Source organism: Mauremys reevesii, linkage group 3 (genome assembly GCF_016161935.1).
Source record: "Mauremys reevesii isolate NIE-2019 linkage group 3, ASM1616193v1, whole genome shotgun sequence".
Taxonomy (NCBI): Eukaryota; Metazoa; Chordata; order Testudines; family Geoemydidae; genus Mauremys; species Mauremys reevesii.
In genome coordinates this window covers 1,695,303-1,720,028 of record NC_052625.1, presented here as the reverse complement: position 1 = coordinate 1,720,028, position 24,726 = coordinate 1,695,303, and the positions used below count along the sequence as shown (strand labels likewise).

At 48.8% G+C, this 24,726-nt stretch overlaps 1 protein-coding gene and 1 long non-coding RNA gene across 2 annotated transcripts; one reads left to right on the top strand and one right to left on the bottom strand.

The window, feature by feature from the left end:
* Window positions 1-13,184: 13,184 nt before the first annotated feature.
* On the top strand, window positions 13,185-22,443 carry CST7 (cystatin F). The gene is made up of 4 exons (XM_039531399.1): window positions 13,185-13,327; window positions 18,907-19,079; window positions 19,866-19,982; window positions 20,797-22,443. Exons 1-4 carry the CDS (start codon window positions 13,258-13,260, stop codon window positions 20,872-20,874), a joined length of 438 nt encoding a protein of 145 aa, XP_039387333.1. The 5' UTR covers window positions 13,185-13,257; the 3' UTR covers window positions 20,875-22,443.
* LOC120401429 lies at window positions 16,185-19,962 on the bottom strand. Its single transcript, XR_005596445.1, has 3 exons — window positions 19,846-19,962; window positions 17,589-17,722; window positions 16,185-16,593 (listed from the first exon to the last, which is right to left on the bottom strand). It is a non-coding gene; the product is annotated as an uncharacterized LOC120401429 (long non-coding RNA).
* Window positions 22,444-24,726: the final 2,283 nt, after the last annotated feature.

The window sequence follows — 24,726 nt, the reverse complement described above, 5'->3', positions numbered from 1 at the left end:
CTCCTCCTGAGACTCAGAGAGAGAGAGAGAGAGAGGAGAGCAAGCAAAAAAGCTGCCTAGCCTTAGCAGCCTCAGCTGCCACTGTGTGCATTAAATTGCTGCCGTGTGGTGTTGCCAGCTGCCAGACTGAGCGGACAGTGATCTTAGCTCTTTGCTTCATCATCTCTCATGTTATGGTATGCTAAAAAAAGCTTTTAGGACTGTGTCACCACATGTCTTGTTAGTGAAGAGTGAAGAGTTCCTCCCCTCCTCCCTTCAGACCCTCCTCAGCCTGTGACCTGGCTGCTGACTGACTGACTGCTGGCCCAGCATCAGCCTATCCTAGCAGTCACAGAGCTCCTGATGGGATGGGGGGCCCCCCCAGCCCAGGGAGGGACAGGAGAGGCTGGGAGGGCTGGGGGGGGGGGGCATGGGGCTGGCGTTGCGCGGCTGGGCTCAGCCAGGCAGGGGCGGTGGTGGTGGTGGGAGGAGCATGAGAGGGACGTGACTCTCACCTGCACTTTCAGCTCCCTGTGGCTGTTGAAGCCCAATTGAAACTAGAGCAGCCCTTGGGCTACTCTAACATAGCACACGGTGACTGGCCCCACCCCTCCTCCCCCAGACAGGATGAAGGAGGACAGTTATGACCATCTTTGATACCAGCTGGTCTCCTCCCTAAGCAGCCTCCAGCTAAAGGAAGGGGCCCAGGACACTGTTCAAATGAAAGCCTGACTACACACCTCACATTTCAAAGGCTTGACCTGTTTTTGTTGAAGATACAGGAAAGAAGGAAAAAGTTCAAAGGCTGCTGAATGGCGTTTGTGTCAAGCACTGAGCAGGTGGAGGGCTCTGGATACCAACAGCCCGGCCCTGGCTTTACACGGTTTAACGCTGGACAGTGACTGGGTTATGTTAACGCCTTTGGCCCATGTTCCATCTAAATTAACAGGACAGGTCTCGGCCCAACTTGTGGAGAGTTTGCCACGTCACCACATGCCCCAGCCAGGCCTCTGGGGTGAATAATGGAGGCGCCGGAGGTGGAAGCTGCTGAGAGGCTCGAGGAGACAGCCCAGGAGAAAGGACTGAAGCAGCGTCCTGGGGAGGGAGGCTGGGAGACTGCACCGCAGCAGAGACCTGGGAGCAAGGGCGATGGCGAGGAAGGTTTTGTTCTGGTTGCCAGCCTGAGTGGAACTGCTGGAGGGAAACGGGAGGGACCAGAGAGTAGCACAGCACCAGAGCCACTTGGAGGGCTGCGGGATCCCAGAGGGAAGAGCCACTCGAATTGGTGCGTAAGACTCAGTACGTTAGACCCAGAAGGGGAATCTTATTTTAAATGCTTTGCACTGTGGAAAGGTGCAGGGAGAGCCAGGGAACCGAGGGTGGGAGGGCCACGTCTGGAGATGGCATCCCAGTCACACCAACACAGACCTCTTCTGAAAATCCCACTCTCAGAGCCACCTGCTTCTCTACACGCCGTCTGATGCATTCGGTTGTGTACATCTTCTTTAAAGGAGTTGGCGTTTCCCAGTCACGGCCTGTACTGAATGTACCAGTGAACTGACATCACAGCTCCCCGGACTCATGCTCTCTGCTGTACATTAAACCCTATTTCTACATCCCAGCCAGAAGATCCCTCCATCTCCACCCTGTCAACAACAGCACCAAATAATCCCACCTGTCAGCTGGGCTCAACAAGCAACACGCCCATCAGAGCGCAGCCCTGCCCTTCCCGCTCGCGTGGCATTATCTTGGGCTCACCTCTCAAGCACCGAGGGGGATACGCTCCGTGCACGTGTGGAGTGGAAGGAAGGTGGGTGGGAAGAACACAGCAATGCCAGCCCATGTGCTGACCACCCCGCTGAACAGCGTGTAACAACGGGGCTGCTCGTCTGTCTGAAGGCCGAGGCTCTCAGGACAGGCTGTTCCCATGGAGGTGGCCGTAGGCACTGAGACGAGAGCACTAAGCAGCTGCCATGAGGTTAGTGCCATCCAGAGATACCAGGGGACTGGGGTGCCCAGAGAACTGTCTGTGGGGACTGGGACTTGGTTCACCTAAGGCGATGCTTCCCAAATCACTCCACACCCCCTCCCCAAGGAGCAGGTGCTGGTCCGAGCCACATCCGGCCTGGCCTGTGGGGCCAGCCAGCCCAAGGCTCAGCATGCTGACAACGCCCCTTTATAACTGAGCAAGCAAATCACAAGCCCTAGGTCCATGGGAATTAGATGCTATTTAGCTGTCACTTTTCACACCCTTTATGTACATCTGCTGCCTTGTGGGGACAGTCCTCTGAAGGATGCACAGCTGGTCTCTGTCAGAGATGGGATACCAGGCGTGGGGGACGTCAGGTCTGATCTAGTCTGGCAAACCCTCTGCTCTCATGTCCTGTCCAGAGGCTGAACTGGGGGCCTAGGAGGAGATTTTAAAAGGCACAAATGGGAGTCAGCTGGTGCCTTTGAAAATCTCCCCATAGCTGTAACAATCCATCTGTCTGCATCAGACCTGGGCTCACCTCCCAGACTGAGTTCCTCGTTCCTCAGGACGAGCGGTGACCCTGGGTGTGGGAGTGTCTCACAAGCACGGTGCTGCTCAAAAGTGACCCCCTGCTGGATGTCTCCCAGGCTCTAAAGACAGCAGCACCTTTCAGCCTTCCCGTCAGAGGTCAATCGCTGGTGAGTGTGCAGGACCATCTGGGAGAACAGCTGAAAGGAGGTGAAAACAGAATGGGGCAAATCGTTGGTTCTGAAGCCGTCTCTGTTCTCTGTGCTTTCGCCTGTACTCATCTGGAACTGGAACCTCCAGAGCACTGCTCGGCCACAGAGGTGTGGCACTGATGTACTGTTATTGGTTACACTCTTATTTTTACACATACATCCAACGAAGTGGGTATTCACCCGCGAAAGCTCCTGCTCCAAAACGTCTGTTAGTCTATAAGGTGCCACAGGACTCTTTGCTATTTTTACACTGTCACTTCTGAGATTGGAACTAAGGCACTAGGCTGGGACTTGGGAGGTCTGGCTTCTATTGCAGCTCCAGAAAGAATGAGCTCCTAGGGAAGAGGAGCTGTTGTGTTAAACTTAGAGCTCAGGGGGCGGGGCAAGCAGGGGGGCGGCACCTCCCAGGGGCGGCGGGCTGTCCGGTGGACCTGGCCGGTCATCGCTGCCTGCAGGAGGTCCACGGAGCCGGGGACGACCGGACTGCACGGACCTGCGGCGGACGCCTGTCGCTGGTCCCGGCTTCGGCTGGACCTCGACAGCATGACCGCGCGCGGCAGCTCAGCCCGCTCAACAGCCAGCCGTCCGCAGCGCCAGCCGGAGGTCCAGCCAGCAGCAGGCGCAGCGGACCAGCTCCGCAGTCATGTGCCCGCTGCAGGTCAGCGCCCCTGGCTCGGGGCGCCTCCCGGGCATGATTGCTTGGGGCGGCCAAATTTGTAGAGCCGCCCCTGCTTGTAGTGATCCTTCAGAATACCAGCGCTTTCTAGTTACAGTGTGGGCTAAAGTAGTGGAAACAAAACATGGTTAACTGGGCACCAGGCAGGGTAAATAACTGGCTATGAAAGTTTGTTTGTATTATAAACAGTTGCTTCATCCAGACTTAGCTAAGGTCTGATCATTGGCAATGACCTCACTTGTTTGTTAAAGGGTTTAAAAAATAAACTCTGAAAAGGTTCATTAGCTGAGCATGCTGGAGCTGACCGGCTGGCTCAAAGCACTCCTCGGGTTGGCCTGTTTGTAAGTATCTTGATCAGATGCTTATAAATGTTTTGTCAATATTTGGATGTAGTAAATTCCTTCTTATTTAGGCCTTTTCAGCTTGTTTATAGCAACTGTATAAATATCATTGGGCCTTTGGATTTAATAAAGGAATTCACAGTGTCATGGCAAAACACAAATACTACTAAGTCCAGCACTTGAATTAGTTCAAACTAAAAGCTACATCACACAATTCAGCTGCAGTTGAAGTCAATGGAAAGACTCCTGCTGATTGCAATGAGAGTTTGACTGGACTGGTTGAGGTGTCCATATGCTACAGCATTAATAACGCACTGTATTGAGTCTTGCAGGAAAGCTAGTCTGGAAATGTAGTCACAGATCTGTAGCAATGTGGGGCTGGAAGGGACCTTGAGAGGTCACCAAGTCCATCCCCCAGCCCTGAGGCAGGACCAATAACCCTAAACCATCCCTGGCAGAGGTTCGTCCAACCGGTTCTTAAACACCCCCAGTGACGGGGATTCCACAGCCTCCCTTGGAAGCCTGTTCCAGAGCATAACTGCCCTGAGAGTCAGAGAGCTTTTCCTAATATCTCCCCTAAATCTGCCTTGCTGCAGATCAAACCCATTTCCTCTTGTCCTTCCTTCGGTGGCCATGGAGAACAACTGATCCCTGTTCTCTTTAGAACAGCCCTTCACATATCTGAAGACTGGAATCAGGTCCCCCCCTTTGCTCTTCTTTTCTCAAAACTAAAAAACTGGACTTGTTTACCTTTCCTCACAGCTCAGGTTTCCTAAACCTTTGATCATTTGCTCTCCTCTGGCCTCTCTCCAGTTTGACCTTTCCTGGCGTGCGGTGCCCAGAACTGGACACAGTTCTCCAGCTGGGGCTTCACCAGTGCCGAGTAGAGCAGAACATTACCTCCCGTGTCCTACATACAACACCCCTCTTCGTACATCCCAAATTATTAGTCTTTTTCGCAGCCGAATCACATTGTTGACTCATTCATCCACTAGACCCCTCCGATCCTGTTCAGCAGTACGACTGCCTAGCCAGTTAGCCCCCATTTCGTAGCTGTGCATTTGACTTTTTTTTCTTCCTAAGTGGAGTACTTTGCACTTGTCTTTATTGAATTTCATCTTGTTAATTTCAGACCAATTCTCCAATTTATCAAGGCTGTTTTGATTTCTAATCCTGTCTCCAAAGTGCCTGCAACCCCTCCCAGCTGGGTGTCACCCAGAAATTTTACAAGCGTACTCGCCACTCCATCATTCAAGCCACTAATGAAAATGTGGATAGTATTGTTAGACCAGGCACAGTGTCTACCATTTCTTGGTATTTCACACTAACCCACTGATCCTGCAGACACGTGCACACATGAGTTTGGGGCAGGTCTCATGTATACAGTTACTCGTGTGAATAAGCATTTGCAGGACCAGGGCCTTAACAAATCTCACTCAGAGATCTATTCTGACTTCGTAGTAAAACTCCCAACCTTCCCATTCTGAGCAGAGAGACTGGGTGTGGCAGCGAACAGAGCACTGGACTAGAGGTCAGGAAACATTCTGCACTCTGATTTCTGCCCCAGACTCGCACTGTACCCTTGGGTAAGTCACTTCACCTGTCCGTGTCCCCTGTAAAAGAAGTGTAATGAAATTTACCCCCATTGTTTCAGTCTTTTCACACACAAAGACTCCAGGAGAGGTCAGGAATCCACAGTGCTAGGCACTGCACTGATGCATTGTAAAAACGGTCTCTGCCCCCAAAGAGTTTACAATCCAAACAGCCAAGAGAAAGGGTGGGAGTGGAAACAGAGGCTCAGAGAGAGAGGAAGTGACTTATCCAAGGTCGCCCAGCAAGTCAGTGGCAGAGTTGGGAATAAAATCCAGTTCTCCTGAGTGCCCAATTCACTGTTCAGTGACCTCTGATCTAGTCTAATCCCCCTCATTAAAAAGGGATCCACAGATGGAATTCAATACAAATTGCTAATTTCCATGTAAGATATCCTTAGGGAGGGAGCAGATGGCGCTGAGGGTTATTAATGGGCTGAGAAGCTCCTTCTCACCGAGCTGCTAAAAGTGAACATTGGGATGAAATGAGTAATAGGTGAACCCAGGTGCTCCTGTGAAACCAAAACCCACATCTCAATAAAATAAATGTTCCCTTTTTAATGCCACCACTGTGGCTGGAGACAAACTGACTGTCACTGTAGTATACATTTAAAATGCCCAGGAGAGGAGTGTAGGAGATGTGCAGTCATATCAAAAAGATAAAAGGGGCAGGCCAGGAGTGAAATCTGGGTATCCTACAGCCCCATAGAGGGGAAACAGCAACACAGCAGCAAACAGTTGAGGGACCCTGCGTCCCGCCGTCCCCACAGACAGGGGCTGTGACTTCGCTGCAGAAAAGCTGTGGGTGTTTTACATCAAGGCAGGCGGGGGGACAGGGCTGATCTGCATGTAGTTACATCAGTGACCTGTGCCTGGGCTCCAGGAGGATTCACGGCCCGGGTATGTCTGCAGAGCCACGCGAGAGCAATCGCACCAACCCCTGGGGACTCAGGCAGTTAGCCTGGGCTGCAGCAGGGGCTGCCACAGCCACCCTGCTATTTCTAGCCGGCTATCTCAAGCAGTCCCCAGGCCAGGACTCGCACCGCCCAGCTGCTACACAGACACACCCCCAGATCAATACCTGGAGGGAGAGAGCTCCAGGCCAGGAAGCAAAGACAGAGCCCGAGTGTTTGCTCTTGCAGGGCACAGCGCTGCTGCTGTGGGAGACAGGGAACAAAATCTCCCGTGGAGCCACCCCTCCTACTTCAGGGCCGGAATGTCTCCACCGCAGTCGCTCCAGCTCCAGCTCCCGGGGCTGAGGGATGGAGTGAGAGCAGGAGGAAGCAGCTCTAAGCGGACAGGGCTAGTGGTAGGCAAGAGGGGTGGCTCCTGGCAAAGGAAAGTGGGGACATCTCCTGACCCAGTTCCTTCTCCCAGTGGCCATGGACTTTCCTTCCTCCCCAGCATAGAGCACGCAGGTGGCCCCACCAAACTGCTGAGTCTTAGTCACTCCTCCGGTGCCAGGGGATGTTGTGAAGGCCAAGACTATAACAGGGTTCCAAAAAGAACTAGATAAATTAATGGAGGACAGGTCCAGCAATGGCTATTAGCCAGGATGGGCAGGGATGGTGTCCCTAGCCTCTGTTTGCCAGAAGCTGGGAATGGGCGACAGGGGATGGATCACTTGGTGATTCCCTGTTCTATTCATTCCCTCTGGGGCACCTGGCATTGGCCACTGTCGGCAGACAGGATCCTGGGCTAGATGGACCCTTTCTGGCCTGATCCAGGATGGCCGTTCTAAGGCTGTCTGCACTGCAATGAGAGGTGTGATGGCAGCAGGTGTAGACACACCCCAGCTAACTGTGATCTAGCTCACTTGTGTAGGCGGGAGGGCCTAGCCTGGGCAGCTGCCGGTGCTGCCGCAGCTTCACTGCCAGTGTTACTGGAGCTACATGTCTACCCCTGCTGCCATCACCCCTCTGACTGCAGTGCAGGCGGACCCTGGGTGCAAAGGGTGAGAACTGTCCCTTCCTAGCACTCTGCTGAACGAAGACAGGCTTTTTAAGGAATAAGTCTGCCAAACACTTAAATTCAGTGACTTCTAAATTGAAGTTGGTAACCTAATCCTCTACACTGTCCAGACCCTTCATTAAAACAAACCCGTCTGAAGTAGTCACCCTGGGGACCCCCGTGAAGGCTTGGTAATGTGAAAAAGATTAAAAACAAAAAAAAAAAACCCCTATTGACACTGGCAAATGTGTCTTAATTAAAACTTTTCTAAGAGTACAAGTGCATCCACTAGCTCCTTTCACTCTCCAGATGCATGCGAAAGTTAATGAAATGTATTATTCTTGCAGTCCCTATTGTTCCATTAATGCAGTTGGAACATCTAACATTATAAATGAAAAATGAGTTAATTGTATATATGGGGCCAAACTCTGGTCTCATTTACACCAGTGTAAATGTGGAGTAACTCCACTGATGTCAACAGGCATCATTTTAGATTTACTTTGGCAGCTGAGAATCAGAGCTGGGCTGATTTCTTCAAAGCCAAATCCTACCTGCATGCGAAACGGCAAGAAAAATCAGTCTTATGCACTGCACGCTTTGCTTCTTCAACAGAAAAACAAGATGAAGATACGTGCATCGTTAGATCAGTCCTGCATAGATAATAAGGAGAATGGTTGTTTTTTTAAATTATCAGATGCTACTGTGAATCCTCGCATCTAACAATCCATATCAGTAGAGACAATCGCATGTGGCTTGTGATAAATATCAGTTGTTCAAAGGGAAGTAAACAAGATGATTCTGTAGTGCTAGTAAGTCACCTCTATTTAATCTAGCCCAATGCAGAAGACTGTAAGTTAGATTTAGAGTAGGTCAGGGAGAACAGTTTGTTTATACCAGATACAATGTTTGTCTACGGATAATAGGTTCACCTTCTTTTTCAGTTAATATTCAGCCCTGAAAGAGCTGTCTCTCATAGAGATGGATGGAAATCTTTGAAAAACTATTTACTCCACTGAAAAATGCCCATTTGTGGAAACCAAAACTGCTCATAAAAAAAGGTCAGTTCTGACAAATCTCCTGACTTGAAATATTTCTGGAGGAAAAAACGTTTTGAAATTGACAGAACATCCTCTTTTGACATTTTCAAAATAAAAAGCTTTGTTTTTCAAGTCAAAGTGACTTTTCCTTTTGAAATTTTAGCTAAGGTAGACACACACACACAAAAAACAGTTGTTAAAAAAAGAAAGAAAGAAAGGTCAAAATTGAAACAAAACATTTTGATTGACCCAAACCGAAAACTTTTCTGAAGCAACAACAATGCGGTTCAGTTTCTTGTCCTGATTTGGGACAGGAAAAATATTTGAACTCTTGAAAATTCTCACAGGGCAGGAAGAGAATTTCCCACCCAGCCTGGGTCTCATAGAAGGGATCCCTGCACCTAAAGAAATATTACAGAATGTGATATTATGGAGCAGAAAACACCCCTTGGGGCACCCTGTGTGCTTCATAGAAATCATAGAACCATAGAAATGTCAGGCTGGAAGGGACCTTGAGAGGTCATCTAGTGCATCCCTCTGCGATGAGACCAGACCAAGTGAACCTAGACAATCCCTGACAAGTGTTTGTCCAACCTGTTCTTCAAAACCTCCAGTGATGGGGATTCATGTTTATGTAAAGGAGACATTTGCACTGGTTTCAGCAGTTAATATTTCCAGATAAGATGGGCCAGATCAATGTTAATGGTGCCAGAGGGGTTGAAATAAGAAGAGAACTTGACTCACTATTTGAAATTGGTCTTACCTGACATTAGGGTGACCAGATGTCCCAATTTTATAGGGACAGTCTCAATATTTGGGGCTTTTTCTTATATAGGCTCCTATTACCCCCCATCCCCATCCCAATTTTTCACACTTGCTGTCTGGTCACCCTACCTGACACATACGCTCAGATCAGGGATGATACTGTTGCACTTTGCATTTCCAAATGAGAATGCCACATGGAAACAGCTGGAGTATTTCCTTAGAATACTATTGGCCAAATTCCACCCTTGGGTACATGCTTGTTACTTCCAGTGGAACCAGTATGAGTTGCAAAATGCTTCCGAGAGCAAAATATGGGTCCAGTTGTGATCAAATACATTAATTATTATTATTGTTGTTATGCTGTGCGTCGGTCAGTCACACTGCCTCATTGAGTCTGTTGAGCATAGTGGCTGTCAGCCATTCAGGCTAAATGAAGGAACAATTCAATGTCTCTATGGTTAGTACTAGGGGATACAATGGGAAACCACTGCCCAAGGTCCAGACCATATACAAACCTGGAGAGTGGCAGGGCCATGACCTCCAAGGGATTTGCTGGGGTTCTGATAACAAGCACAGGGGCAGGAGATAGATTGTACTGCAGCTGTGTGAGAGAGAAGCAGGGCTGCAGAAAGCCAAAGAGACAGTCAGAACAAGCACTGGTAGCGCGGCCCTGAGAAAAAGCCTAGGGAGAGAGTTTTGGGCAGAGTGCTAGCTGGAAGAGGCTTGGAACTGTGAGCAAAAAAAACCTAGCTCCTGTTGTTTGATATAATCCTGGTAATTTACAAACAATGTACAAAGTCCTTTTTCTCTGAACACAGTAGGCATTAAGGAAATACCTGAGTCCTCATCAACTTTGCCTACTAACACACACACACACAAAAAACCCTAACACCTTGAATATGCCTAATACTTAGGCCTAATCACTATTATAATGATCACTGTAACTCTTCTACCAGGTATTGTCAGCAGCAAAAACAGCCAGGTCCAACTTTCTAGGAGCTTCTTCTCAAAAACCTTAACACTAGGTCACACCCCCATCCAGAAACCTGCGATGCTGCATAGTCCTGCATGCCCTGGAGGGGCAAAACTTCCCCACGCACAAGCACTGAGTCCAGGGGCTTAAAACAAATAATGTTATTGGGAGGAAAGGAAAAGGGGGGGGGGGATTAAATTTGGGAAAACCAGAGGCAATTAATAAATTAACACTATTAGGCAAGACTCTGCCCTGCCCCAGGCTGTCTTAACACTAGCCCCAACCTCAGTTGTCTTCTGGCGCTTGTGAGTGGCTGGTGCATTACAGCCACGTCCCTCCCCCTTGTTCCCCGCTCACAGTTTGTACTCTTGGGTTGGTGGAGTCCAAGGATGCTGGAAGGTCAGGGCTGCTCTGAAGGCTCTCCCCAGCCGGTGATTGCAGCTTTCATCACCAGATACGTAGACTGTTGCTCTCTGTACCCCACAGCTCACCTGGAAGCTGCCTCAGACCTGCTGTTTGCTAGAGTCTCAGCTCAGCGAAGAGCACGCAGCAACATCTAAGACTCTGACTATAACCCCCCTACCACAAGACAGGTGCCAAAGCAACCCAACATGCCCTTTTCTCTTTCTTCTCTTAGTCTTAGCCAGACTCCCTTACCCACCTCTTCCTGACGTTCGTCTCGGTCAGGGTGACCCCGGCACATGTGGTGTGTGGCTCTTGTCCCTTCACTTCCCACTGGGGTCAGTAACGGTTTATAAACCCAAAACTCAAAACTTCCCTGGATTTTAACCAAAATGCCCCAAACTGTTCCATAACTGAGATGCAAATGAGGCCTGGCCCACTTAGGCACCTCCCCTTGCTCTCCGGCAGAAGGAAGCAGAGAGTTCCCCTTTGGAGTCCTGGACCCTCTGCAATTCTCAAGCAGCTTTGGCCAATCTTCTTCCTGTTCGCCAGCAGTGTCAACAGAGCTCCCTGTTCTCCAGGGCTTCAGGCCCATGGCCCACACGACAGCAGCACCTGGAGCACTGTACCTACACAGCATACAAGACAGTGCCTGCCAGGAAGAGCTCGCCGTCTAAACAGCCAAGATGGACAGAGAGTGGGAGACACAAAGCATTGCCTCCCTTTCACAGGTGAGGAACTGACACACAGAGAAATGAAGTGACTTGTCCAAGGGACACAGGGAGTCGATGGCAGATCCAGGAACGGAAGGAACCCAGGAGTTCTGGGCCCAAAGCCAAAGTCCCAACCACAGACCTGTCCTTCTTGTGTCACTTAAGCAAAAGCTGCCCAACAAAAGAGAAAGAACACGTGGGGGCAGTTTGGGGGTGAGATTAACACGTCATCTGCTAAATTAATGCTAGCACTGGTTGATTTGGCTGTTGCTTCCTGGGGAAAAGCACTGGAGAGACTTATTCAGCGCAGTAATAAGCAGGTCACTTGCATGAGATTATCAGCATCATCAACTGTAAATTAGCAATCTTTCTGTAAAGAGAGGAAAAGCGATGTGTCGGGGGCATAAATCAACTCTTCGTAAGCACACCGACTCTGCTTCTTTATATAAGAGATTCCTTATAAGGAATGATGGAGACCTCACTCCACAGTGTAGGGGTAGAGAGGGGTTCCGGTGCCGTACCAGACCAAGAACGCAGACCAAGAAGTTGGTTCGTTTCACCAGCCCTTGGGTATGGCCAGCACGGACGGCAGGGTCTAAACCAGCCCAACCTGCCAGTAGAGTGAAACAGTACAAACGCTCTGCTCCGCTCAAAGTTTGCTCTTGATTCTACATGGAAGGCGAATGGAGGCCATGGTGACGGGCGTCGGCGTAAAATTCTGACGAGAGGGACTCAAAGCCTGGAGCATGGCAGGTTTACAGCATCACAAGGCATCCTCCCTCTCTAAACAGGAACCTCCTCATTCAAGCCAGCTGTCTGCAGTGAACTGCCCTCTGGCTCCCTCAAGTGGGCCATTACTAGAGACCATTTATTTCTCGCTCTAGTACAAAGAGAAATCAAAAGGAAAAAGATCTGGTTGCTTCAAACTTCCTGCTCCTCCTCTGGACCCAAACCAGACCTGTTTTGGCTTCATGGCTCTGTGGGGATGTTCTCCCCCAGCAAAAGACTGAGCTATAAACAGTGCCCTAGAATCTAAGAAAGAGACTCAGGCTCTCCACTGAGAATGCCGGGCCCCAGCTCCCTGAGCGCCAGTCCTGTGCACAGGCCACTAGGCTGCACTCCCTCACCTGGCAACTGATTTCCAGCAGCCAGTTTAAAATGAAGGTACACTCAGAAGTAGCGTTGCCAGTTCCAAGCACTCAGAAATGAGGCCTCAGCCCCAAAATATCATGAGATGAGCTTAAAAATCATTTCGTTTTTTAAAAAATCATTTTGTGGGGCTTTTCATGTTTTTTCCACAACTACGAGGACTAGAAACGTTAGATATATATAAATGGAAACTGGGACTCTCATGTCATCCTCGGACTCCAGCAGCTGGAGCTTTAAGGAAAACTCCAAGTATCATGAGATTTGTGATAAAATCACAAGAGTTAACAACACTCCATAGCCCCCCCGATCCTACAGCTTACCCTGCGTCAGCAGGCCTTGGCATAGACTGACTCTCAGGACGGGAGCTATATTACCCACTGACTTTGGAGACACCCCCCAGAACCTCGCAGCCCTGACTCTGCTGGCTCTCTCCTGAGAAGTGCCCAGTTAACTCCTTTCCCATTCCCCCCGCCCCCAGCTGGCACACTGCCTCCTTCCTTTGTGCCTCACACCCCTTTCAGCCCCCTGACACCCCCGTGAATGTGGGGAACTCCATACTCCCTGTCAGCTGCAAATCTCCTCTGCTGGGGCTCAGGACACCCTGTCAGTTCCTGCCCCGCCTGCTCTTCACTTCCACTGAGAGGCAGAGTGCTGAGTGCTCCCATGGACATAGGGTTTATACCCTCTATTCATTTGTACCAGGCAAAAGGTTCAAAGTAACTACTCCTCATTCCCTGGGGCAGCCATGCTGCTCAGGAGTCACCGATACAGCTTCACATTTGCCACTCAAAGTGTCAAGTCATCAACAGGAGATAAAGTTAATGATAGACCTGTGTGGTCAATTTGTGTGTGTGTGTGTTCCTCCAGCAGCCAATGGGAGCTCTCAGACAGGCAGATCTTCCTCCTTGGGGGGAGCAGCCAGTTCTCTGACTGAAATACTCGTCACTTGCATCTCTGCTGAGCTGGTAGCAATGAGTTTTGGCTGGGGCTTGGCTCTGCTTTGCTATTTAAGTCTATGGGACTTAGCCAGGACCTCTAATGGTAAGATCAGAAAATAACTTCAATCTTCTTTAAGCTTAAGGTTTGCTGACCTTGTGTGTGTATCTACATACATGTGGCGTGTGTGAATAATAGCTGCGAGCCAAGTCTTTCTCTTTCTGAACTCCAGTGTGTCGCAGCCATTGTCTGAGTGCAGGTTTCCATCTGTAACTTCAGCTGCTCCATAGCCTTTCCCTACCTATATCAAACAGTGTGATCTGGGGAGACTTGTCTACTAATTCTAAAGTCAACTTGTGATTTTAATTTATATCAGAATCTAAACTCTCCACGATCTTGACTATTAACTGTAAAGTCAATTACAATTGTAACAATTACAGGCTGGCAGCAGAGTGATTAGCAGACTCTAATGAAGCATTCCTTTGGCTCCGTGCATACTCTGCTGAGCCAGGAAACTCTCTTGATTACCACTAGCCTTAAATCTTTAGAGTGGTAACTTCAAAGGCGCTTTGTTTTTTAGGACTTGTATCTTTATTTTGATACTAATGCAGAGAAAAGGCGACTGGGGCTCCTATGGTTTCTGGTAACTCGTTGCTAGATGAATTGATAGCTCTGTGCTTCAGCTGTGGTTTCCTTCTGGGGTTGAAGAGGGCTGCAAAGAGGTCTGCTTCTTTTTAAGCATCTGAATAAAACGTGGTCTTGTTCCTCAAAATGAGAGGGGAATGTTGAAAATTGGCCTCTTCTTACAAATCTACCTCTGCCCAGATCTTCCCCAGCGAGGAACACATTTAATGTCTAGCTGAGTTTGTGCCTCTGTTCTTGTCACCGATGCACAAAGCTTAGTAAGGTTAGCTTCATCTACCAGCCTCGCTCCTCCAAATAAGAAACCACATCTGGGCCTCAGCTGCAGAATTTGGATGTGAATTTTATGAGGCCTGATATTTAGGGTGCGAGGATCTGATTCTCAGTCTGTGGAAACAGCCCCTGAGGATGACCTCTGTACAGAGGGAGGCCCCTGCTGGCACAAGGGCTTTGTGCTGGTTCTGCTCCTGGGATATGAGGAGTGGGGCTGCAGAGCACTGGACCCCCTTTCTGTATTTCTCAGGGCCTGTGGGGAGGAGAGCACAAGTCAGGGTAGCCCCAGGGCTGCTCTAACTTACCATGGCGGACAAGGCCCATACCGTCCCTGAATATGGAGAGCACAAGGATACTTCAGGCCATTTCAATGCACTTAGTCAGGCCCTGAGCACTTAGCCCATCTCTGTGGCTTAGTATGGGGTGGTTGTGTTTAACTCTGGCAAAGGAAAAGTGACGGCCTTACAGCTCGTACTCTCTAGCTTTTGGGCCTCTCACTGTCTTTGAACAACAGGTGTTTAGGGGGTAGGGACTGAGGAAGGCAAGATACAGTCACTCTCTTCCTGCTCTGCCATCTGGGAAGTAAACGCTGACATGGATAGAAGATGGAGATTGACATACAAGCATTTGATTGCCCGGGTAGGGCGACCGCCCGTCTGTCCTAGCCTATATAGGTTTTCATACCATGCTCATCACGGCAGTATCTGAGTGCTTTCCGGTCGTGCATTAAGCACCGTGATTAACATCTGCCTCGTATCTGTTCTCTGTTCCTCTCCCCAGGGCGGGAAGTGTGGCTAGAGCCTAGAACAGTTAACTAGCTCCAGCCAGTGTCCTGTGTCTCACTAACGCCTAGGAACAGAGGTGTCATTTGCTTTGGGGGAAGAGGGACAGTTGCCTCACCCCAGACCTCAGTTTGTGTCCCCTTCCCACAATTTCTCATATGTCTGTGTGTCTTCTACTCTCCCCTTGCCACCGCCCCATCCCAGCTGTGCAGGATGTAACAGAATCACACAGCATGTTCTATATGCAAACTCCACTTTATCCCCCCGAATCTGTCTGAAATGACGCCCCTGCCCAGGACAGGCTGGACTGGGATTACGCTTTCCTCCTGCAGCCATCAGTGAGGCTATAACCTTTCAATTAAAAGTGCCCTGGGGCCTGTCACAGCAGCCAGCAGCCACAGGGCTACACAGGAAAGACATGGCTACGTGTGTAGAACCTATCAAGATGTCTTTAGCCTGTTGGCTAAAATCCGACTGGGCTGCAATCAGCTCCAGTACACAACCCTGTTATGTGCATGGCCCTTGTGACGGTAGTATCTGAGCTGCACCTCCCAATACTCCTGGGAGCCGGGGGAGCTGCTTATTTCCCTTTCACAGGTGAGAGACTGAGGCTCAGAGAGACTGATCATGTGGGCTGACCTCCAGGTCTCCCAGAGTGTCTGTGGTACAGCAGAGACTGGAAGTGGGTCTCCTGAGCCCCACCCTAGTGCCCTAACCACTGAGCCATCCTGCCTCTGAACGGTGACTTGGTATTTTAGGGAATGCAGCTTCAGTCGTGCATCGATGAACAATCCAGGCCATCAGGAGGACCTCCATGGTCCCACACACGCCCTCTGCACAAAGGAGAGGAGACTCAGGCCCTGTATGTCAGGTTGGGAGTGACCTTGCCAGGAAGGCTGTGGTGTGGGAATCATAGCTATGGCTGCATCACTTGACACGAATTATGGGCTTTGGGCTGGGAAAACTGGTTCCGATGGAATAACTGGCCTGCTGGGTGACCTTGTGCAAGTCACTTCCCCATCCCCTGCCTCAGTTTCCCCATCTGTAAGGTGGGGATGAGGGGATGATGATACTGACCTCCTTCATGACGTGCTTTGAAATCTATGGATGAAAAGTGCTATACAAGAGCTAGGGATGATGACGACTATTATTATTAGTGCAATTAACTCTGCAGCTGCCCCGTGCCTTGTGTTGAGATATTTATGACACACACACCAGCCTGTAATATTTCTGTTGCAGCCTGCTCTAGTGAGACTCCCAAGAGATCAGATCAGAATCAGTCTTCTTGAGGTTTGCCCACCATCACTGGCAAACCATAAACTTTTAGTACAAATCACTTTTGAATCATACGAAGATACAATCTCTCTGTGTCCGTCCCACCATGCACCAAGGTTACTTATGTGTTTCTAATATGCCCACTGCTTGGGGTATCCAGGCATCCTTCCTTCATCTGAAAGGAAACTTAATCTGTCCGATATGATCAGTTAGAAGCTGGAGTCGTAGTTTAGAGACTTCTTTTGACACTGGCCTCCCCTTTCTTACAGGCAGGACATGTAAAGCTCTTCACATGCCTTGTGTGTGATTCCCTGGCCAGGCAGAGCTGTTTCACCACTCTTACAAGAGGCTGTGACTCAATAGGTGTTAGTGAGCGTTAAGCCACAATGGGGTCGCAAGCTGTGAACAAGAGGAAGAGGTTATCAGGTTCCTCCTACAGACACAGGGCCAGTATCTACACCAGCCCTGAACAGCATCAGCTTTTCCATGCAGAACTTATCAAATAACTGTCGCAACCACCCAGGGCCAGTCATGTTTTGCTAAAACAGATCAGAGCATTGCTCTGGCATCCAGCCTTGGGCAGTGGCCTAGAAATGATGCTTCCAGGGATAGTTAAGTCACATACCCCATTGGTGGCACTAGTTAGCTCTGCAATGCTGTGTCAGGGAAGAGCACTGCTGCCTTAACAGCGTGAAGGGGAGAAAGAGCGGCCCAGTGGCTAGGGCACAAGCCAAGACCTGGGGTCAAGGCTCTGCTCTGCCATGGATTCCCTGTGTCACTTCGTCTCCCTGTGTCTCAACTCCCCATCTGTAAAAATGGGGATAATGCACTGCCTGAACTCACAGGGGTGGCATGAGGTACAGTAAAAACAGTGAGGTGTTCAGATACCATTATGGTGGGGGGCTATTAAGTACCTTGGATAGATCCTTGAAGGTGAGATTACCCTTATTTTAACAGGTTTCAGAGTAGCAGCCGTGTTAGTCTGTATCCAAAAAAGAACAGGAGTCCTTGTGGCACCTTAGAGACTAACACATTTATTTGAGCATAAGCTTTTGTGGGCTACATCCCACTTCATCAGATGCATGCAGTGGAAAATACAGTGGGAAGATATATAGTGTATGGTAACATCCATTGTTTCATGTTCTCTGTGTGTGTGTGTGTATATATATCTTCCTACTGTATTTTCCACTACATGCATCTGATGAAGTGGGCTGTAGCCCACGAAAGCTTATGCTCAAATAAATGTGTTAGCCTCTTAAGGTGCCACAAGTCCTCCTGTTCCTTATTTTAACATGTATTAAGAGCTGCAGCAGCAGTTTTACAGTTAAGGGCTTAATCCTGCAAATACTTATTATGTAATAATAAGTTTACTCATATACATAAAAGTTACTCACATAAGATGTTTCCAAGGCTGGGGCCTCAGATTGTAAAAGTTTCCATTTGCATCTGGATTTCTTCTCCTTCTACACCTTTCCTTTTTTCAGTTCTTCCCAAATTTGAAACAGCTGCCTGCAGATCAGGTACTTGGCTGGTGGCAGATGAGAAATATTCTCATGAGGGGGCACTGGCAGTTAATTGGACAAACCATCTAGAAGTTATGAGGTGTAACAAAAAGGTGGAGTTTTTCATCCTTTTTAATAAAAGTTTGGTCGGCTCATAACTCAGACGGCTGCAAGCTTGTTTTACATCTTGATCCCCAGCAAAAAAAATTATTTTTTTTTGGCATCCCTCAATTATTTTATGTCCCCATCAGCAGCATAAACTCATGCTTGACTGGAAGAAGGGGAAGGTAGATTGTGCAAAGAATCTTAAGAGTTGGGTAGGCAGATAAAGGAGAATTCGGTGTCCTCTTTCATATGCATTTTATGTGCATTCTAACGAGTGCATGTTCACTTCATGTGCATTGTCTCTTATGCTTCACAGCAATGTGATCTAATTGTGTTCTCAGCGTAAACTGTTTTAATAACACTTATTTTGCTCTGTCGCTTGGTGCTGATGAGAGACTTAGGTGTGAAAGATAAGTTGGAGGAGACCCAGACTTAATTTTTACAGTAAATCAGCACAAGCTGTGTATGAGAGCAACTTACAGAGCTAGATCCTCAGCTGGGGTAAATCAGCATAATCAGTAGAATTGGGATTTACACCAATTAAGGATCTGGCCCTTAATTTCTTTCTCTCGCCCTTGCTCACTCTACAAAACTCTCAGGAGCCCTGGCAAACAACTGGAAATGTTGCATTTTCCCATATTTTAGAAATAAGCGTTAGTTTTGCAGATACGTTATCATAAAGGACTCTTCGGCAGTGAGCTGTTAGTTTATTTGTACAATAACCTCTCACTCACATGCATCCATCTGCCTGCTTTGAACAGTGGATGTTACCAAGTGTAAATGCCTCTAAAACTGCTTCAAAAAAAGAACCCTCCCATTAAATCCACAGAGAGACGACTGACCTGGGATCTTATTTGAACATGGAGCTAAATAGGATATTTCATAAGCTTCTAGAAACCAAGTATGATGAAACAGCACCTTTCAGCCAGCATCTGCAAAATAGCAGCCCCGGTACAAGAAAAGTGCCCCCTCTGAGAAAGTTTAGTTTAATCTCAGGGGGCAGATGTCCCAATGGAGTAGAGGCAGAGTGGTGTTAACCTGGAGACATACTGTGTTCTCTGACCCTGCACAGTGTTTGTAATGGAGCATGTTTCTGGCATTCTAGTTCTCTACCTGGAGAAGCCGAATTCAACCACCAGACCTGGATTCCCCAGACCCATGAACACCAATGACCCCGGAGTTCGCAGAGCCGCTCGCTTTGGGGTTTATCGCTATAACAACAGCTCAAACGACATTTTTCTATTCAAAGAGTCTCATATAACTAAAGCAATGGTGCAGGTAAGCACACCTTGGTCATATAGAAAATGTTTCTGACTCAGCCCAAATAAGCTAGGAGTAATGAGCTCTTCTGCTCTTGCCAATACAAGCGGGAGCACTCCTGTTCCTCACTCAGCAGCTGTAACTCGGTGCAGCCAGCGGAGCTCTGCTGCCTTCAGTCAGAGGTCTGGCCCCTCAGGCCTAGCAGTGAAATAGCTCGCTCTCACATCAACAGTTAGAAGTATTTTGACTCTTCTAAAAGGGGATTTCCCCCCACCCCTGGGGGACAGATAACAAAGCAAAGTTGATTAGCCAGGATTGCTGCACTGAGTTTCCTCCAAGGCAGTCAGTGAAAGAAGCCACAGGATCCAGGTGCTCATCTGTAACTCAGGCTAGATTCCATAGGGTTGACAAATGAAATCTTGTTTTCCACCTCGCTCCCAGCAGACACTTCCCCAATCCCATTGCAGTGATCAGTTTGGCCTAAGCACCTGCTTTTCAATGCTGTATTTAGACAGTGTCAGCTCTTTGGGACAGGGCCTCAGACATATGTTTGTACAGCACCTAGCACCATGGGCTCTGGCCCCAGGTTCCCCCCCAACCCAAAGCTGCCGAGTAATAGCTTATTCTCCCAAGGGGCATTGTTTGACACACCTAGAACACACAGGGTGTAGTTGACTTAGATTAAGTACCCAGTTCTTGTTCCATAGCCCAGTGCTCTGACTCCTTTTGGATACATCTGATTCTTTTCTCCCTGCCCTGCCCCTTCTCCCCTCTATTAACTAACCTGGAAACTGCTTCCTCTAGGTTGTCAGAGGGCTGAAATACATGCTCAATGTGGAAATTGGCCGGACGGTGTGTGACAAGAGGGGACACTCCAACTTGGACAGCTGCGACTTTCAGAAGAAGAAAAAGCTGCAACAAGTAGAATGAGTTTCATTTTCTCTTTCCCTCTCCCTTGGGGTTGCTTAGGAGCTACATTTTTAAGTTCATGGGAGTACAGGGCCTGTAGTCAAGGGGAGTCTTTCCACTGGATTCAACAAGTATTAGATGACCATCAATTAAGGCCCCAATCCTGCAAACATGCCTGTGCGTCACTCTTGATTTGCAGTGGGACGACTCTCACCAGGTCACTTTTATACAATAGCCATTTCCATTTCACATCCTTCACAAAATTCAAGTCTATACATTTTCGACGCACAATGTTTTATCAGTTATGAGAGGGATTTTTCATTGACTTCAATGGGAGCAGAGCTGGGCCACTGTGGAGCACTCTGGAAAGTTTCACCCAAAATCTGTAGGGAGGAGGTTTCCTGGAGGACAGATCCAATTGTATTCTGCATGCATCCTTCCCCAGTCCTCCTGGAGAGCCATTCATGGTACACAGACTTCACCAGCAGCAGGCGAAAGAACTGCTCCATGTTTAACCTATACGCAAGGATTCTGTACCCCCTCATATACTCCTGTTAGGATACTGGTTTAATGGTCTGCTGAAAGGCTAATGGCCATTTTGTAAGGCCATGAACCTGGCTCAGCGGATGCTGTAACCATCACTTAGGGCACAGATCCTCAACACAGGGCCAGGGGGTCATGTCCACCCTTCCTTTCCTTATGGCTAGAAGGGAGGAAAGTCCCCAAACTTTTCTGCTGTAACATGGGGCCACAGCCTGGAAAAGGCTGAGAGTCAGTGACACATGGGTTGAATTTGGAAGCCTTACGTGTTCTTTTCTGCTTGCAGATGTTCAGATGCTATTTTGAGGTCTGGACTATCCCCTGGCTACAGCGAGTCCAAGTGCTGCTTGCTCTCTGTCACTGATCCAACTTCCCCAGCCACAGCCGCACCTGCCTCAATGCACTCGCAGTGAGGATTTCGGTACTGTCTGTTTTCTGTTAGCAGCAGAGACCACTGAAGAATTGCTGCAAAGAGATCATTCCAGTGAATGGCTGTTTTTCAAGTATGACTCCTTGGGAAGATAGTTGAAAAATCTACACCACAAAACCCACCGAGCAACAGGATCTTAGCGAATCAGGTTAATGTTTACTGCTGTCCAGCTGAGGCATTTTGACAAATTAACTAACCTGTAGAGGACAGCTTTATTTCTCCAATCGACACTGGCCCACCAGTCAGATGGAAAGTAAACTAGATTCTTACTGCATTAGCTGAAACATGCACATACAGTCTAAATGGACCATGGTGGCCAGCTGTATATGATTTCAGCTGCTGTATGGCAGAAGTGACACAAACTAGGCAGCACTTGTACATTATCCACAACAACCTATCCATGCACATGCTGAGAGATCTTAGGGAAAATGTTGTTTGCAATTCTAAGAGGAATAAATTGTCAATCATTCTGTATAAAGATGTGCACAGTTTTATTTTACTGAAACTCGGTTACTTGATTATATTTTTGTAATTCATCTGGGAATTAAGCTACACTCTGTTCAATGTCCAGTTATTCACCTTTTCCACTTTAAATGTTGGTTGGCAAGAGCTCAAGTCTAAGAGAGTGAATCAGCTCCCAATGGCACTCGATAACCCTTCATCGCTAACTCTTCTCACCTGCGCTTCACTATGAATGGCCAAACCCACTTGGGCCATCAGCCAGAGTCAGACCCCACCCCGCATACACTGAAACCATGAGTCTCTGATGCCTGAGGTAAGGGACTAAGGCAGAGGTCAAAGGTATTTAGGTACCTAACTCCCCTTGAACTCAATAGGAGATAGGTGCCTAAACCCCTTTGGAGGAGCTCAGCCCTATATCCTCTAGCTGTAGCAGCTTCCAATCTTATCTAGACCAGGCAGAGGGGGGCGGGGACAAAGACCCACTCTCCCCTAGTGTGACGTTCTTCCGTCTTTCAAACACCTCCCTGCATCCCTAGGGCAGCCTGTGGCACTCATACCCCTGTCAGGCTGTGGCAGGAGCGCCTGTCTTGGCAAACAGCTGCACTTTGACAAGGGCCTCTGCCTCCAGCCATTTCTAGACACCAGTTAGACCTGGCAGACCCCGCAAAGCCAGTGGAGACTGAGTAGGGGCAGGAGGGAACCCACATCATGGCAGCCTGCCCCTAGTGTAGTTCAAAGGCCTCTGTTCCCATGCTCACCCTAAGCTGGTCACAAGTGACCACCGGACATGCTTCTCTCAATAGCCGAAGGTGCATGGTGCAGTGCCAGATAATAGCCAGTAAGAGCTGCAGGTCACCAGCTGCCCACATCCCTTGTCTCTTATAGTTGGAAAGAAGCCTCATGCTCAGTCCCCGTTAGCTGGTACTTTGCATGGAGGTAGGGCTCAGGCTATGGTGTTCCATGCCTGGCTGTTATCTTGGGAGGAGGTGGCTAGAGTAGTCTGGCACTCACCCAGAGGTCTAGCTTCCTCCTCCAGTTTACTGGCTGGGTGATATAATAGATTGCACCCAATTAAGTTAAAAACCAGTCAGCACTGTGTGATATTGTTCCTAGAAGGAACATATGGAAATTGGTCATGGCTGTGACACAGATTCAAGTGTGCAGCTAAGCATGTCAGTAGAACAAGATTTCTCAGCTGTCAGCTTTCCACAGCCTGTGATCAGAGTTTAAAGGCTTTGTCTCTCAGACTTGTCAGTATGAGTTAGTACCTCATTTGTTAGAGAAATAGCTGTTTGAGCCTAGACACATGCAAAGGCCCATGCAATTGCCAGACACTTTAGATTCAAATCTAATACACATTTGGTGTGTCTTTGCTCTCTCTACAACATTAGGAATACAAGACAGAGTCAGGTTCCAAATAATCATAGTTACTGATACCACACCACCCCCCCACACACACACACACACCCTTCTCTGGCAGGGGGCTGGTGGCTTCTGCAGCAGAAGACATGGCCCATTACTAGAGGGCTCCTAAGCTATTTAAAGGGATATCACCCTATTCCTATACACCACAGCATTCTACCATGCCAGGTTATGCCTGCAACTATTGTCTGGTGTAGGTATCAGTACACAGACATGGAGACCCGTCTCCCACTCAGACAGCAGGGAAATTCTCTCTCTTTTACGAAAAACATTAAGATCTGTTGTAACCCTGGGGAACCAACTGTTCATTATTCACTTAAATTGATGTAATGTGAAATAGGCAGCATGTGTCTTCTCAAATAGATCCCATTGTTCCCCAAAACAAAGCAGAAATGAGCAGCCCCGAAGGTGGCTACCACCAAGTGGCACAGCAGAGGTTCTCTTTCCATGCAAGGGGAGGGGCAGGTTAGTGTAATTAAAAGCCTTGCAGCGAGAGGAGATGTACAAATGTTGCCCTAATAAGTGCTATGTGGAGTTTCCTTAACATTTGAGTCACGCAGTGTCACTAACAGTGCTCCGCCCAGGGATGAGTCAGACACCACCCACCGCCGGGGACTGTATGTCTGCCCAAGAGGTGCTAGCACGAGTTTAACGCTTGCCAGTTCACTCTGGCTACTTACTACCTTTGTACAGACATTTGTTCCACACTACAATCGTGTGGAGTTGACCCTAGGGATCAAACAATTACATTGAGGAAAACCTTTAAAGACAAAGCACAGGACAGGAGGCAAATTGGCCTTGCACCAGCTCCAAGACACCAAGGCAGCTGCTAAAGAGTGAACATTCCACTGTGCAACAAAAGTTTCTGGGGCAATTGGAGCTGCTGTTTCTCGCACCTCAACTCCCATGGGGTGTGTGAATCAGCAGGTGGAGGAGAGTTTGGAGTGGCACATTTTTTCTTTTCAGATTTTCAATATCCCCCTTGTTTCCCAATTGAAAATGTGTTGGGCATCAGTGGTGCTACGCATCCCCTGTGCACAGCCCATTCCCCACTTAGCTGACCTAGGGCATGACTCGGCCAAGGGCAGCGGGCCCTGTAGCCTGCCAGGGAGGGAACTTCTGGACCTGGCAGAGGCTAGGAGAACCAAAGCTGGGAGGTGGTGGAGCGTTGCCCCTTGTGCTGATGGGGTGGGGAGGTTGGATGTATCTGCAAAGGCAGGGGGGCGAGGCAGCCTCCACCTGTTTCACAATAATGGTGTCCAAATATCCCTCAGCTTAGGTGCCTACAAACCCAGCCCCCCACCGTACAAAGAGCAATTAGAAAGCCACACGTGGTGCCCCTTATCTCCCAATACTGCCTCCCCCTGAATCAGCTCCACTGATATCTCCAGGGATTGGGACTCTCTGAAGAGGTCCTGTCCTATGATCTCAGGCATCTCTGGCACCGTTGTCTCAGCTGGGACCCGGGTTTCCCGCTCCAGACGTTCCAGGGCCATGACGCTGAGCACCTCTGTTCTGTAGAACAGCGTCTTGGCTTGTACTGAAATGCAAGGGCTGGGAATCGGGTCTGGTTCACCACAGAATGGGCAGGTTCTCCTCCCTCTCCTGAGCTGGCTGCGAGCATGGTGGGCCTTGTTACATCACACCTTGAGACCTTTAACCATTCCCCAGTGTGCCCCGGGGGACCAAGTGATGCTCTGCAGACACCTGCCTGGATCTCCTCAGCAGCCCAGATGCCAGTGCCAGCACATCTGCCTCTGGCCACTCCTAGGAAGCCTTCTTAAATATAATAAAAGTAAATAACTGGAGATATACCAATTTCCTAGAATTGGAAGGGACCTTGAGTCTAGCCCCCTGCCTTCACTAGGCAGCACCAATTTTTGCCCCAGATCCCTAGGTGGC